This window comes from Hemiscyllium ocellatum, chromosome 7, assembly GCF_020745735.1.
Source record: "Hemiscyllium ocellatum isolate sHemOce1 chromosome 7, sHemOce1.pat.X.cur, whole genome shotgun sequence".
In the NCBI taxonomy this organism is placed as follows: Eukaryota; Metazoa; Chordata; class Chondrichthyes; order Orectolobiformes; family Hemiscylliidae; genus Hemiscyllium; species Hemiscyllium ocellatum.
Window position 1 is genome coordinate 53371747 of NC_083407.1, and position 16767 is coordinate 53388513.

At 41.0% G+C, this 16767-nt stretch overlaps 1 protein-coding gene across 4 annotated transcripts in view; it reads left to right on the forward strand.

Moving 5' to 3' along the window:
• The first annotated feature begins 201 nt into the window (after window positions 1-201).
• Window positions 202-16767, forward strand: part of rbms1a (RNA binding motif, single stranded interacting protein 1a) — a 205375-nt gene continuing 188809 nt past the window's right edge. For all 4 annotated transcript variants that reach the window (XM_060827196.1, XM_060827192.1, XM_060827197.1 and 1 more), the window contains exon 1: window positions 202-432. In XM_060827196.1, coding sequence (XP_060683179.1) covers window positions 367-432 — 66 coding nt within the window. In that variant the 5' untranslated portion in view covers window positions 202-366. The remainder of the gene's footprint in view (window positions 433-16767) is intronic.

The following is a 16767-nucleotide window of genomic DNA, read 5'->3' on the forward strand; positions in this document are numbered from 1 at the left end:
AAGAATATCAGTTTAAGAAAGTTGTTCTTATTGGCAACTTTCATAGCGTACACAAAGCATTCTGTTTTTATTCCTTTTTGCTTTACTTGGTGCACCCTGTAGAGACATGGGAGCCTGAGGCAAAATGCCATTCATTCATTAGTGTGATCTCAATTTGCCTCCTCCCTCTGCCCTGTGGTTTTTCAGACTCCTCCCAAAACTAAGGCCTACTGACTGATCTGCCAGTGACTCTCTCTGTGCAGCAGTGAGTTATGTGGTGCTCCCCCACAAACAGGCTGATTTGCAGATTTGCTGTTTGAGGCTTGCTTCCTGTGCAACATAATCTTACTCGTATAACTGGACAGTGTGGCACCAAGGACTGTAAAGATGCTGCTGTCCATGCCACAGATGGGGTTTGGCCCTCGCTCTCGCTCTGTACAGCAAGCTAAAAAGGTAAATACAAAGCTTTATGTGTCTGTTGTGCTCTTCGGTGAATTCATGATTGTATGTTTTGATACTCGATCTATGATAGATGAAGGAGGTAGCTCTGTAAGCTGGGGATTTTTTTTTATTCAAGGAAATGACCGAGAAGGAAGTTGCAGGAGCTCATGGCACTCTCATCAAAGGAAGTCTTGTCATGTTCCCAGCAGCATAATTCTTAGAACAGTAACCAGGCCAACATATTTTCACGACTCTTCTCTTTCAAAATTTACATTCATTTTATATTTTAAGTGTATAACATGTGAGATATTAGTTCTTATAAAATAAATAGAATTTAAAATGCAGTTAGAATACTGAATGATTTTTCCTTTGTGTTTAATGTATTTGATTCGTAATTTTGAGAAGTCTTTTGTCGTATATGTGATAATCATAGAAGGTTGTTGTTTGCTTTTAAGTGGGAAGATGGCTTATTTTAATCCTTTCATATTATGCATCGATAAAAGTTGTACGTAATTTCCAAAATAATGAAGTACTGCCTTTGCCTGACTAAGGCAGTGGCGGCATTGTTTTTATATTCAAAAGAACCTTCTAAAATTTGCTTTGTGTTACATTTAACAGTCCTAATTTGGTGCCAGGCACTCTCAAAAGTAGGACAAAAAAGTAATCAGCCACTTGAGAGTAGTACTATTCAGTCCGTCCAAAAATGTTGAAAGCATTTAATTTTCAGAGTGCTAAAGCACACAGTTTTTTTCTGCAATATGTAGTGAAGCTTTTTATAGATTTCACTTTCAATGTACTGCATATTTACATATTCAAACTGTTTTCCTTCTTTTAAATTTTTATTATAACCAGATATCTTATTTGTGTACAGTACTTCAAACATTATTTTTAGGCAATAAATACAAATTTCCAAATGGCTATAAATGTTTTTTAACTTATTTTGATTGATCCACATCCATAATATCTGAATGTAAAGGGCATATACCTGTTGCAGTGTTTGGGACAGAGTCAGTTCAGATTAATTCATTTTTAAAAATCTCTTTACAAATCAATTATGACATATATCTGCAAGTTAGATATGTATCTGGAATTACTTAACAGTCCTTATGTTAGAAATAGTATGCAGAGATTATAAATGGCAAAAAAAAGTGATCTGTTTCGAGCCATTCTAATTCCTTTCAACAGAAGACTGTTCTCACAGCAGGGAATACAATCATAGGTCAAACTGAGGTGACTTGGATATTCTGCAGTATCCAGATGTGCATTCATTTTGAACTGGATTCAAATGCATCTGTTTCAAAAGAAACTATGTGATATTTACACTTAGTTTTTATGCCAAATGCTGGTCAGTGGACTTTTTTTTAACAGTAATGGTTAACATTAGTGGTTGATTTACTTTGTGTTTCTTACCTCAATCTACTAGCTGGTATTATCAGGCTCATAAATGTAATTTCTTGCAGTGTTTCATTATTCAGGAAGCCATTCCCCTGGACTAGCTGTGGAGTAAGCCAGTGGATTTAATTCACTGGAGTCTCATTACACAGGAAATGTCTCATGGATTAGCCTTGAGGTTTTATACTTGCATCCCTAGATTTAGACCCTTAAACAGGGTTTTATTAATGTTCTTTCCTGGAATTGCAGCTTTGTGTGTGAATTAACTTAACATTACTTGATAGGAAACAACAGACTTTACTGAGCTATTGCACTGTTCACTATTGTATTAAAATATATAGAACACAGAACATAGAACATTACAGCGCAGTACAGGCCCTTTGGCCCTCGATGTTGCGCCGACCTGTCATACCAATCAGAAGCCCATCTAACCTACACTATTCCATGTACGTCCATATGCTTGTCCAAATAGGTAAGAATTTAGCAGAGGCAGCAGAAATTCTGTTGGCAGTTCAGAAAGTGGGGGCCAGCCCTGCTTCAGCAGGCACTGGCAGACAGGTCTTCAGCTGTTTTTGGGGATGCTTGCGCAGTCATCCTGCTAAAGACAATGGTGCATTCCAGTCGTTAGTGCAATCAGAGGTTCAAACAGTACCATTGCTCGTGATGGATAAGATGATTGATGCATGGGTGCATCCCCTGCAGGGATCAGTGAGTGGAGCTGCGGGTAGTTAGGACTCACAATCAAGTCCTGGCCATTGTGAGGGTGGGTAAGAGAATTGGTATGGCAGGAGACGGATAGATGGTGCTATTTTTGCGAGAGCAGGCAGTATCACATGGGTGCCACTTTGGAGCATGAAGTGCCCAAAATCGAAGTTGTTTTCCACACAGCCTATTGAGAAGCCACCAGGCCTCACTGGACAGTCTCACCACCCCCTATCTCGGAGTTACTGACAAAATGTTGGTGGCAGTAGGAAGTAGCCATTAATTATCCATTTTAATTAAAGTGGGCAGCTCCCCTGCTGTGCTTCCAATCACTGACAAGATGGCATTGTGGCAAAAAGACCAAAGGCATGCCCTCCAGTGCTTTCCTTTGTCATTTTGTCAATCATCCCACCTCCTAATCCTTCCCTAACAGGATGATAAAATTCAGCCTGTACAAACAAGAAATGCCCAATGTCAATATGTAGCCCATGAGCTCAGCTAGATTGTCAGTGAGGACATGGTGTGTTAAAAGTCAAAAAATATTTGGACAAATAGGATTTAATTAAGCTTTTCTGCCATGTACAGAATTTAAACACAAACAGTTACAAATTAAGAAGCTCAAAGAAAATAAGATATACAGGAAGAATATTTTTGATGAAATGGCTGTATGTATAGAACAAATTATGCGCATGACTCGTTGATCCTTACTGAATTTAAGAAAGAAAAGTTTAAACGTACTTTTGGCAACACAAGAGGTCATACCATAGAAATAGAATGGATGGGTCAACTCAATTGATGGATGATGTTCTGATTTAACCTATTATTGAGGAACAGGTGTTTAACCAGCCTTTTGTCTGTTTCACATCAGTAAAGCAGATAATTGGTGATTGAAATTGTGATGAGGGACTTTTTACATCTGTATGCCTGCTTTAATCAATTTTTATGCATGTCTTTAAATTGGCACCCTATATAAAGAGCTGAAACAGGGTGGGATGGTATTTAAGTATGCCTTCACCTATTGTTGGACCCCATCTTGCAAGATTCAAGGAGGCATAGATTAGTACAGCACAGAACAGGCCCTTCAGCCCACGATGTTGTGCCAAGCATTTATCTTAATCTAAGATCAACTTGACCTACATACACCTCAATTTGCTGCCATCTATGTGCTAGTCCAGCAGTCACTTAAATGTCCCAAATGTCTCTGACTCTAGCACCACCGCTGGCAGTGCATTCCATGCACCCACTACTGTCTGTGTAAAGAATCTACCTCTGACATCTCCCCTATACTCTCTTCCAATCACCTTAAAATTATGACCCTTCGTGACAGCCATTTCTGCTCTGGGGAAAAGTCTCTGGCTGTCTACTTTATCTGTCTCCCATTACCGTGTACACCTCCATCAAGTCTCCTCTCTTCCTTCTTCTCTCTAGTGTGAAAAGCCCTAGCTCATTCAACCTCTCTTCATAAGACAAGCCCTCCAATCCAGGCAGCATCCTGGTAAATCTTCTCTGCACCCTCTCTCTAAAGCATCTATATCCTTCCTATAATGAGGCAACCAGAACCGGACACAATTTTCTAAGTGTGGTCTAATCAGGGTTTTAAACAGCTGCAGCAAAACTTTGTGGCTTTTAAACTCAGTCCCACTTTTAATGAAAGTCAAAACACCAGACGCCTTCTTAACAATCCTTTCAACTTAGGGGCAACTTTGAGGGATCTATGTATATGGACCCCAAGATCCTGCTGTTTCTCCACACTGTCAAGAATCCTGTCTTTAACCCTGTATTCAGCATTCAAATTCAACTTTCCAAAATGAATCATTTTGCATTTATCCAGGTTGACCTCCATCTGCCCCTTCTCAGCCCAACTCTGGATCCTGTCAATGCCTTGTTGTAGCCTGCAACAGCCCTCGACACTATCTACAACACCATCAACCTTCATGTCATTGGCAAACTTACTAACCCACCCTTCCACTTCTTCATCCAAGCCGCTTATAAAAACTACAAAAAGCAGACACCCAAGAATAGATCCCTGCGGGACATCACTGGTCACTGACCTCCAGGCGGGATCCTTTCCATCTACTACCACTTGCTGTCTTCTTTCAGCCAGCCAATTCTGTATCCAAACATCCAAATTTCCTTGTATCCCAGATCTCCTAACTCTCTGAATGAGCCTACCATGGGGAATCTGATTCCTGAAGAAGGGCTCATGCCCGAAACATCGATTCTCCTGCTTCTTGGATGTTGCCTGACCTGCTGCGCTTTTCCAGCAATGCATTTTCAGCTCTGATCTCCAGCATCTGCAGTCCTCACTTTCTCCTCGAACCATATTAAATGTCTTACTGAAATCCATGTACACCACATCCACTGCTGGGCCTTCTTCAACTTGTCTTGTCACATTCTCAAAGAACTCAATAAGGCTTGTGAGGCATGACCTGCCCCTCACAAAGCCATGTTGACCACCTTTAATCAAACTATGGGTGAAGCAGTTGTGATTTGTGCTCGTCCTGCTCCATCTAGATGTTGAGAAGCTCTGTAATGAATTGTTGGAGAAGGTTAATTTGTTTTTCGTGTGGAACACTGGTGGTCCTCAGGGCTACAAAAAATCTTCTGGCAAATTGTTGTTTCTGTTCCTGTTATATGTCCATACCTAGCTGGCCAATATTTCCTTATGACTGGATCAATGAGCTGAAATGAGATGCATGTTTGTTGCCTACACTTGCTGAGAAAAATTGAAAAGGGCTAGAATCTTGATTTGTCCTTCAAACACCAAATTCGACAGGTCCTGTGAGCACAACTCCTATATTGTGCGCATTCAGCATCCACAAGGAAAATCTCCTTGCAATGTTACCATACATTTTTAGGCAGAATTGGCATTCCAAAGATTTAATCATATAATTTAGGTTGATGCTCAGTATAGCACTGAAGATGTACTTCATTGTCCAGAGTCCAGTCTTTTGAATGAGATATTAAAATGAGGTTGTCTCAAATAGGTATAAAGGTTTTGTGGCACTTTTGTTTTCTCTATGTGTCAACCCTAGTACAGCTGGTTGTATTCACAACTCTAATTCACTGGACTCAAATTCCACTCTAGAGCATGAGCACAAAAATCAAGGCTGACACTCCAGTGGAATTCCGATGGAGTGCTACATAATCCAAGGTGCTTTCTTTCAATTGAGAAGTTAAACCGAGGCAACATCTGGTTGCTGGAGTGGATGTAAAAGATTCTCATGGCATTGTTTCAAAGAAGAGCAGAGAATTTATTCCTGGTGTACCAGCCAATATTTATCCCTCCCAAATGTAGATTATCTGGTTAATGTCACATTGCAGCGTTTGTGATGACAAGTTGGCTGCCATGTTTCCTACATTGCCACAGCAATTAGACTTTGAAGGAGTTTCCTTGGTTGTAAAATGGTTTGAAATATGCACTTGCCATGAGAATTTTTTTTGTCGTTGCTCGAATCTGCAACTTCCAACACTATTTTAAACTTTCACTTTTATGGAGGTAAGATACATTTTAGACCATAAGACAGGAACATAAATTAGGCCATTCGGCTCATTGAGTCTGCTCTGCCATTCAATCTCAGCTGATAAGTATTTCCAACCTATTTTCCTGCTCTCTCCCTGTAACCCTTGATCCTCTTGGCAATCAGTGATTAAATACACTCAATGACATGGCCTGGACAGCCTTCTGTGGCAATAAATTCCACAGATTCACCAGTCTCTGGCGAAAGAGGTTTCTTCATATCTCCATTCTAAAGGGTGTTCCCTTTATTATAAGGCTGTGCCCTTGGTTCCTCATCCCTCCTGCCAATGAAAACATCTTCCCATCATCTACTTTGTCCAGGCCATTCAGTATTCTGTAAGTTTAAATCAGATACCCCCTCATCCTTCTAAACTCCATTGAGTATAGTCTCAGAGTCCTCAAACATTCCACATATGTTAAACCTTTCATTCCTGGGATAGTTCTTGTGAAGCTCCTCTTGATCCACTCCAGGGCCAATACATCTTTCCTGAGATATCAGGCCCAAACTTGCTCACAATACTCTAAATATGGTCTGACCGGAGCCTTATAAAACCCCAGAATTGCATCTGTGCTTTTATACTCCAGTCCTCTCGAGATGAATGACAACATTGTATTTTGTCTTCCTAACTATGGATTCAAACTGCAAGTTTACATTAAGAGAAACCTGGACTAGGACTCCCAGGTTCCTTTGCACTTCAGCTTTCTGTATTTTCTCCCCTTTTAGAAAGTAGCCCATGCCTCTATTCTTTCTACCAAAGTGCATGATCTCACACTTTCAATGTTGTATTTCATCTGCCCACTGTCCTAACCTATCTACATCTTTCTGCACCCTCACTGCCTCCTCAATACGATATGCCCCTCCACCTAACTTCATATCTTCTGCAAAGTCTTTTTGTTAAGCAACACTCTCCAGGACCTTACCATCAAGTGCATAAACCCTGCCCTGATTTGCCTTCCCAAAGTGATTCTTTGCATTCAGTGTGGCAGTAAAATACCTTGAAACACAAAAATGCATTACAATTCCAGCTTCAGGTGACTCTCTGTGTGGAGTTTGCACTTCTCACCGTGTCTGCGTGGGTTTCCTCCAGATGCTCCGGTTTCCTCCCACAATAAAAATGTGCAGTTTAGGTGAATTGGCCATGCTAAATTGCTAAAGTGTTAGGCGTAGGGGAATGGGTCTGGGTGGGTTGTGCTTCGGCAGGTCGGTGTGGACTTGCTGGGTCGAAGGGTCTGTTTCCACACTGCAAGTAACCTAACCTAATCTAATCTAATCTACTCTACAGTAATGCTTCTGTATTTTATAGGAACCTTATCTATTAAATTTGTCTCCACTGATACATCCTACTGTTCAAAATCCTGGTCAAATCCTGATATGTGTGTGTGTGCCCTCTTTGACTTCTTTACAGCAAATGTAAATTTGCTACATTTTAGAATCAAAACATCAAAGTAGACGTTGGGAAGATTTTTAAAATTATTATTCATTCTGAGCATCAATAATAAGACCAACATTCATTGCCTATTTGTAAATTCAACTTGAGCAGTTGAGCCACATTATTGAACTATTACAATCCATGTTGTGTCAGTGAACCCACAGTGCTACTCGAGAAGGATTTCCACTGTTTTGATCCAGTGACAATGAAGAGGAGAGATTATTTCCAAGTCAGGATGATGGCTGCCAAGGATGAGAGCTTGCAAGAGATAATGTCCATTTGTACTCATGCCCTTGTTCTTCTAACTCAACATCTTCTCAAAGGCAGCTCAGGATACACGATAAATGCTGCCCTTGCCAGTGCACTCATGCAGAGTGAACAACGTTTAAACAAGAACAAAATGAAAAAACCTTGTAGTTACGTTTTCTGTAATTTCTGGAAACACATGTTCTTCCTTTAATGATTGATCAACCCTTTGTTTAAAACCAAGAATAGATACATTATTTTCACAAAATACCATGATACCAAAGTTAGGTAAAAAGTGCTGACAGATTAAAAAATATATATCAAGATCAGACAATCTACGCAAATATTCAAAATCATCAAAATAAACTAATACAGTAATACTAGGAATCTGGGCTAGAATTAGTTTGTTCTTCAAAAAACACTTTTAAAAAATTAGCCAAATAATGAAAGCCAGTGGATTACCAATTGCTGAGAAATCACTTCATTACAAGGATGCATTAATGTCATTCTACTGTATTAATTTATTAAAAATCTAGCAAGTTGTGAAGTAAAAGAGATATGCCATGAATTTGAATTATCTGAAAATTATCGGTTCAGTTGCACATTATGAATTATTCCTACCACCATCACCTTGTAACTACTGTCATAGACTGAAATGATGTGATTTGTGATGTTAATGTGACACAGCCTCGAAAGCCTATAAAGGCACCAACAAAGTTATAGAGACTTACCCCATCAGGAGATAAACTGTTCCTAAAGGTTTTGAATTCCCAAGTGATATTATTGTTATAATGCATGCAAGATTTGGAAAGGAACATGCTTGAGGTTGTGATGAATGGGAATACAATTAGAATTAAGAATAGGGTTTAGGCTGGAGGAGGGAGAGTTTCCTATATGGCCGAAACCTATTTTCTTATGGAACCCATGGTTAATCTATTATGGATTGCTTCCTTAGGATCAGTTAGGGATGAGAAATTAAATCCAATTGTTCTTAGCTCCTATCTTAGTCTGGCCAGGCAGCATCTCAGGAATAGAGAATTCGACGTTTCGAGCATAAGCCCTTCATCAGGAATATTCCTTATTCCTGATGAAGGGCTTATGCTCGAAACGTCGAATTCTCTATTCCTGAGATGCTGCCTGGCCTGCTGTGCTTTGACCAGCAACACATTTGCAGCTGTGATCTCCAGCATCTGCAGACCTCATTTTTTACTCCTATCTTAGTCTCACAAGCACAAACATATTCATGAAAAGGTGAAGTTTGAGTAATACAGACATGCTGTATGCAATGTACAAATAGCTGACTTACTTGTTGAAATTTCACTGGATACATGAATCGCTGGTCAGAACAGCATTTATTAAGCATCCCTGATTGTCCTTGAGAAACTGGTGGTAAACTACCAACTGTAGAAGTAGATACTCCCACTGTGCTGTTGCAAAGGGAATTGATCCAACAACAGAGAAGGAATTGGTGATGTAGTTACAAGACAGGATGGTGTGTGACTTGAAGAGGAATTTGTGATGTGTTTCCATGTATTTGCTGCTTTGGTCCTTCTAAGTAGTAGGGATCATGGATTTGGAGGTGCTGTCAAAAAAGCTTTTGTGTTGAAGGAGTATTTTTATCTTGGGAGATGGCCGCATATTGAAAGTGATGAATGGGCTAACAGTTAATTGTGTTGCTTTGTCCTGAGTAAATCAAGCTTCTTGAGTGTTATCGAGCTGCATTCATCCAGGCAAATAGAAAGTATTTTACCATGGGTCTTACACATGCCATGAGATGATGAACAGGTTTTTGTGAGTCTGGAGTTGAGTTACTTGTGGCAAAATTACTAACCTCTGGTGTGTTCTTGTAGCCATGGTGTTTATATAGCTGATCCAATAATATTTCTGGTCGAGGGTAGCCCCTACAATGTTAATAGTGTGTGATTATCAATATTAATGCCATTGAATCTGATGGGGAAATGGATGGATTCTGACTTCTTACACTTGTCTGGCAGTTGATTGTCGCAAATGTAACTTGCCACATTAATTCAAGCCTGAATATCATCACGGTGTTGCTGCACCTCTTTAGCTCAGCTCTTTTGCCTGTGTTTGGACTCAGCCTATAATGAATTTTGGGGCTAAAAGGCCCTGGTTGTACCCAAGTAGAGTGAAAGTGAACAGGTGATTGCTGAGCAAGTGTTGTTTGAAAGCACTGCTAATGAGACCATTGATCGGTCTGTTGATGAATGAGAGTAACGTCATGATACAGTAATTGGCTAGATTCAATTTTCCTGCTCTTTGTGCACAAAACATACTTGGTAAGATTTTACTTTGTTGGTCAGGTGCCAATAATGTACCTATATTGAAAAGCTTGGCCAGTACTGTGGCTAGTTCTGGAGTACAAGTCTAGAATACTGTTTCTGGAATATTAAGAGGGCCCATTGCCTTTGCACTATCTGGTGCATTAGGTCATTTCTTGTTGATATGTGAAGTGAATCGAATTTGCTGAAGATTGGTATCTGTGATGATTCGGGAGTCAAGAGAAGGCTGAGTTGAATCATTGACTTGGCATCTCTGGCTCAAAAATGCTCCAAATGCTTCAGCCTTTTCGGCTGCACTGATGTGCTGGGCATCCCCATGTGTGAAGATAATGATATTTGTGGAACCTTCTCCTCCAGACAGTTGTTAAGCTGTTTACCACCATTGATGATAGTACCGAGGAGGAATGCAGAACTTTGTTCTTATCGGTTGTTTGTGTGACCTCTTAAGTTTGTCTGTTAAGTGTGTCTACATTGTTTGGCTTGCATGTGGTTCCATCTGGTAACTTCTCCAGATTGACACCTCATATGTAGGTCTGTCTGATGTTGCTCCTGGCATGTCCTCCTGCACTCTTCTTTAAATCAGGTCTGATCTCCTGGCTTAATGATAATGCTTCAGTGAGAGATGTGCCAGGCCATGAGGTACAATTTGTAACTGAATACAATTCTGCTGCTCCTGGTGGCAAATAGCATTTTGTTTGGTGTTGTTAGATCTGTTGAAAACTTATCCCATTTAGCACAATAGTAGTGCCATCCAACATAATGAAAGGTAACCTCAATAGAAAGGCAAGGCTTTGTCTCCACAAGGATTGTGTGGTTATAACTCATTCCAGTATTGACATGGACAGTATCTACAACAGGAATATTGGTGAGAACAAGGTCAAGTGGGTTTTTCCCTCTTCCTTTCTTTATCACTTGACTTAGACCCAGTTTGATAGCTTTAAGATTCAGCTAGCTTGGTCAGTCATGTTACTATGGAGCCACTGATGATGGACATTAGTAACCCCCGCCAAAAGTACATTCTGTTCTTTTGTTACCCTCAAAGTTTCTTTGAGTGGTCTTCAACTTGGAGAAGGTTAGAAGTCACATAAAACCAGGTTATAGTCCAACAGGTTTATTTGAAATTTGGACTATAAATGCACAGTTACTGCCTTTGCTGTTTTGAATTCATGTATCGCTGGACATTGGAGTGCGTGTAGGAAAATTAACAAACAGTGAAATTCACAACTAATCTTGGAAGAACTGTTTGGCAAAATCACAGCACAGAATCAGTTAAGTTAATAGTTTTAACTGTGGCCAACAGAAAGTCTACAGTAGTGAGTAGTGAGGAGGGTAAAAATGGGACATGAAATAACTTTGGCCAATAGAATTAAGGATAATCCAAAGGGTTTTTACAAATACATTCAAGACAAAAGGGTAGCTGGGGAGAGAATAGGGCCCCTCAAAGGTCAGCAAGGCAGCCTATGTGTGGAGCCGCAGAAAATGGGGGAGATACTTAACGAGTATTTTGCACTAGCTTTTACTGTGGAAAAGGACACAGAAGATACAGAATGTAGGGAAATACATGGTGACATCTTGAAAAATGTCCATACTACAGAGAAGTAAGTGTTGGATGTCTTAAAGGTGGATAAATCCCCAGGACCTAATCAGGTGTACCTGAGAACTCTGTTGGAGGCTAGGGAAATGATTGCTGGGCCCCTTGCTGAGATAGCTCCTTGAAAGTGGAGTTACAGGTAGATAGGATAGTGAATAAGGCATTTGGTATGCTTTCTTGGTCAGAGTATTGAGTACAGGAGTTGGGAGGTCATGTTGCGGCTGTACAGGACATTAGTTAGGTTACTGTTGGAATATTGCGTGTAATTCTGGTCTCCTTCTTATCGGAAAGATGTTGTGAAACTTGGAAGGGTTCAGAAAAGATTTACGAGAATGTTACCAAGGTTGGAGGATTTGAGCTATAGGGAGAAGCTGAACGGGCTAGGGCTGTTTTCGCTAGAGTGTCGGAGGCTGAGGGGTGACCTTTTAGAGGTCTACAAAATTATGAGGGGCATGGATAGGATAAATTGACAAAGTCTTTTCTCTGGGGTGGGGGAGTCCAGAATTAGAGGGAGTAGGTTAGGGTGAGAGGGGAAAAATATAAAAGGGACCTAAGGGGCAAATTTTTCATGGAGAGGGTGGTATGTGTATGGAATGAACTGCCAGAGGAAGTGGTGGAGGCTGGTACAATTGCAACACTTAAAAGGCATCTGGATGGGTATATGAATAGGAAGGGTTTGGAGGGATATGGGCCAGGTGCTGGCAGGTGGGACAAGATTGGGTTGGACAACTGTTGGATCGAAGGGTCTGTTTCCATGTTGTACATCTCTATGACTCTATGACCTAGTGTCATGTGACTTCCAACATGGAGAAGTACTGACACATCAGCTGAGAGTAAGCTTTAGATGGTAATCCGCAAGGGTTTTCCTTTCTTGTGTTTGACCTGATGGCATGAGGACTCCCGGGGAAATCCTTTTTGTCTTTGTGCCACTGTGTTGCTACTTCTCGTGGGTCTGTGCATTTGAATTGACATGACAAATCCAGGAATGGTAGTCACCTTGTCAAGGACATTGTAAGATGTGGTTCTGTGAATACAAATATGTTAGGCTGTTGTTTGCCCAGACTGAGGAATTTCTGCCTCAGTTTTAGCGCAGACATCAAAAATTAGTAAGGAGGACTTTACAATCCCAAAACTTGCTGAGATATGTACATTCTTCAAATTTGTACCTCTTGTGTATTATCAATTATAATTGCTCCACCAGTAGTGGCAGCACTTTCTTTTGGTCACAAGCTCTCAAATTCCTTCCCTGTAACCTTTGCATCTCAACTTCACTTTCATCCTTAACGGCACACCTTAAAACCTATGTCTTTGACTAAGCTTTTGATGAGCTGTTTTAATATCTCCATAGATGGCTTGGTGCATTGTTTAGTTTGTAAGACTCCTTTAAAGCACCATGGAATGTTTCTGTATTTGTTAGGAAACTCGACTGGAAAGGAGCATCATTTGAACACCAAAATGGAACAATTACTCAAGACAGACAGTTCTGCAGACTCATTGCTGGGTCTGCTTTTGTTTTTAATTTGTATGTCTGGAAGTGTTATCACACACAACTAAATGGCTTTCCACCAAATTATCATGACCATTTTTAAAATCTTGGTTAACACAATTTAATTACTTTAAATGGGCATTACAGTGGCTGAGTGGTTAGCACTGCTGCCTCACAGCGCCAGAGTTTGATTCCACCCCTGGAGGACTGTCTGTTTGGAGTTTACACATTCTCTCCATGTCTTCATGGGTCCCCTCCGGGTGCTCGGGTTTCCTCCCACAGTCCAAAGGTGTGTAGTTTGGATGGATTAGCCATACTGAAATTGCCCCGAGTATCCAGGGATCTGGAGGCTGACAAATGTGGGATTTTATGGGATACAGTAGTGGGGTGATTGTGGGTGGGATACTCTGTGGTGAGTCGGTACAGACTTGATGGGTTGAATGGCCTCCTTCCTCATTGTAAGGCTTCTATGATTCTTCTTTGAAATATACATAGCTGGTAACTTGATTTAGGAGCTTAAGGTGAAGGAACTTTTGGGTGGCACATTGGCTCAGTGGTTAGCACTGCTGCCTCACAGTGCCAGGGACCCGGCTTTGATTCCAGCCTTGGGCAACTGCCTGTGTGGAGTTTGCAAATTCTCCCAGTGCCTGTGTGAGTTTCCTCCGGGTACTCCGGTTTCCTCCCACAGTCCAAAGATGTGCAGGTCAGGTGAATTGGCTATGCTAAATTGCCCATAGTGTTAGGTGCATCAGTCAGAGGGAAATGGGTCTGGGTGGGGTACTGTTTGGAGGGTTTGTGTGGACTGGTTGGGCCAAAGAGTCTGCTTCCACACTGTAGGGAATCTAATCATATGCAGGTTAGGTGAATTGGCCATGCTAAATTGCCAATAGTGTTCAGGGATGTGTAGGTTAGGTGCATTTGTCAGGGGTAAATATAGGGTAGGGTGAATGGTCTGGGTGGGTTACTCTTTGGAGCGGTGATGTGGACTTGTTGGGCCAAAGGGCCTGTTTCCACACTGTAGGGATTCTAAGATCCCTATGATCTTCCACGGGGAGCGGTTACCATAATATGATAGAATTCACCCTGCAGTTTGAGAGGCTGAAGCTTGAATCCGATGTAACAATGATACAATTGAGGAAAGGTAAGTAGGGAGGAGCTGGTCAGAGTTGATTGGAAGGAGCCTCAAGTGGAGCAGCATTGATAGGATTCTCTGGGGGCAATGGGGAAAACATAGCAAAAATTCATCCCAAGCAATGTATTAAGGGGAGGATGAGGCAACCAAAGTGAGTCAGGGACAGCATAAAAGCAAAAGGAAAACATACATTGTAGTGAAGATTGGTGAGGAGTCAGAGGATTGATAATCCTTTAAAAACGAGCAGAGGACAATTTTAAAAAAAGCAGTAAGGTGGGAAAGGATGAAATATGAGGGTAAGATAACTCATAATGTAGAAAAAGATTGCAAACATATTTTTAGATGTATAAAAGGTAAGAGACAGGCAAGAGTGGATGTTCAATTGCTGGGAAATAAGGCTAGAGAACGTGGGCGGCACGGTGGCACAGTGGCACAGCGGTTAGCACTGCTGCCTCACAGCGCCAGAGACCCGGGTTCAATTCCCGCCTCAGGCGACTGACTGTGTGGAGTTTGCATGTTCTCCCTGTGTCTGCGTGGGTTTCTCCGGGTGCTCCGGTTTCCTCCCACAGTCCAAAGATGTGCAGGTCAAGTGAATTGGCCATGCTAAATTGCCTGTTAGGTAAGGGGTAAATGTAGGGGTATGGGTGGGTTGCGCTTCGGCGGGTCAGTGTGGACTTGTTGGGCCGAAGGGCCTGGTTCCACCCTGTAAGTAATCTAATCTAAACAGAGGAACAGAGAAACGGAATGGATACTTTGCATCAGTCTTCATGGTGCAAGACACCAGTAGTAAACCAAAACTTCAAGAGAGTCAGGAAGCAGAGGTGTGTATAATGGATGTTACTAAGTAGAAGGTGCTGCGGAAGCTGAAAGTTTGGATGAATCACCTGGACGAGATGGACTACACCCCGGGTTCTGAAGGCTTTAGCAGAGAAGATTGTGGAGGCAGTGGTATTGATCTATCAGGTTCACAGGAGTCAATGACAGTACCAAACGACTAGAAAATGGCTAATGTAACACTTCTGTTTAAGAAGGGAGGGAGGCAGAGTATGGGAAATTATAGGCCATTTAGATTGACCTTGGTTTTTGGTGAAATTTTAGAGTCCATTATTGAGGAAAAGTTTGCAGAGTACTTGAAGTTGTATGGTAAGTTAGAACTGAGTCAGAATGGCTTCATCAAGGGTGGTCATGCCTGAGTTCTTTGAAGAGATAATGAGCAAGTTTGACAAAGGAGACATAATCTATTTGGATTTCCAGAAGGCCTTTGACAATGCGCCAAACAGGATGCTAAATAAGATAACAGCCCATGGTGTTAGAAGCAAGGTACTGGCATGGATAAAGGATTGGCTGACTGTCAGAAAGCAGAGTAGGAATAAAGGGGTCTTTTTCAGGATGACAGCCAGTTCCACAGGGGTCTCTGTTGGGAACACAAGTATTTTTGTTATACCTAAATGATCTAGATGAAGGAACTGAGAGTATTGTTGCTAAGTTTGCTGATGACACAAAGGTAGGTGGAGGGATAAGTAGTGTTGAGGAAGTGGGGAAGCTGCAGGAGGACTTGGAGAGGCTAAGAGAATGGACAAGGAAGTGGCAGATGGGATAGAGGCTGGAAAGCCCAAGTCTCCTTTTGTGTTTAATGGTTTAATGTACACACTTTTGAATTATTTTGCCTCTTTGTTTTTTCCACATGTTAGTGCAATGTTAGAAATTGTGCTGTGGACATTTTGGCTAATATCCTACCAGAGCAATTATCATATGCTAAAGTTCCAGATAAATATTAAGAGACATTGTAAACACAAAATGAAAAGTTTTATTCCTAATAAAATAATATTCTTAGAATCATGAAATAGTACAATGCAGATGGAGGACACTGCAGCCAGTGAATTGACATGGTTCTTCCTCTTTCCTGCTTTTCCACTTATCAGTGCATATTTTTCTCCTTCTAATATTTGGTTTGAAGGCAATTATTGCATCTCTCTAAACCACCCCATAGGACAGTGCTTTCTAAATTCTAGTCACTCATTGCATAAAAACATTTTTTCACTGTGTTGCTTATGGTTCTTTTGCCAATTACCAAATATGTGAGCCCTCTGGTTTGATGCTGACTTTTCAGCCGTTTAGTTCTTTCTTTGAATGTCACATAAATGTGTGAATCAATGATTTTGAATTTTTAATTTCATTTAACTTTTGTCATATGCACCTAAGTCCAGTTAAACATTCTATTTTGCATGCAGTACAGGCAGATCATACCATATAAAGTGCATAAGGACAATGGAACAGTGAGGAATATAATGTTACAGTTACAGAGAAGGTGCACAACCAGCAAGGTGAACATTCAATTTGAAATTTGAGAGGTCCATTTAGAAGTCTGACAACAGCAGGAAAGAAGTTGTTCTTGAATCTGTTGGTTCATGTATTTAAGCTTTTGTATTCTCTGCTAGATGGAAGAGGTTGGAAGAGATTATAACCAGGGTGGGCGGGATCTTTGATTATGTTGGCTGACTTTCCAAGCTAGTGAGAAGTATAGATGGAGTCAATGCATGGAAAGTTG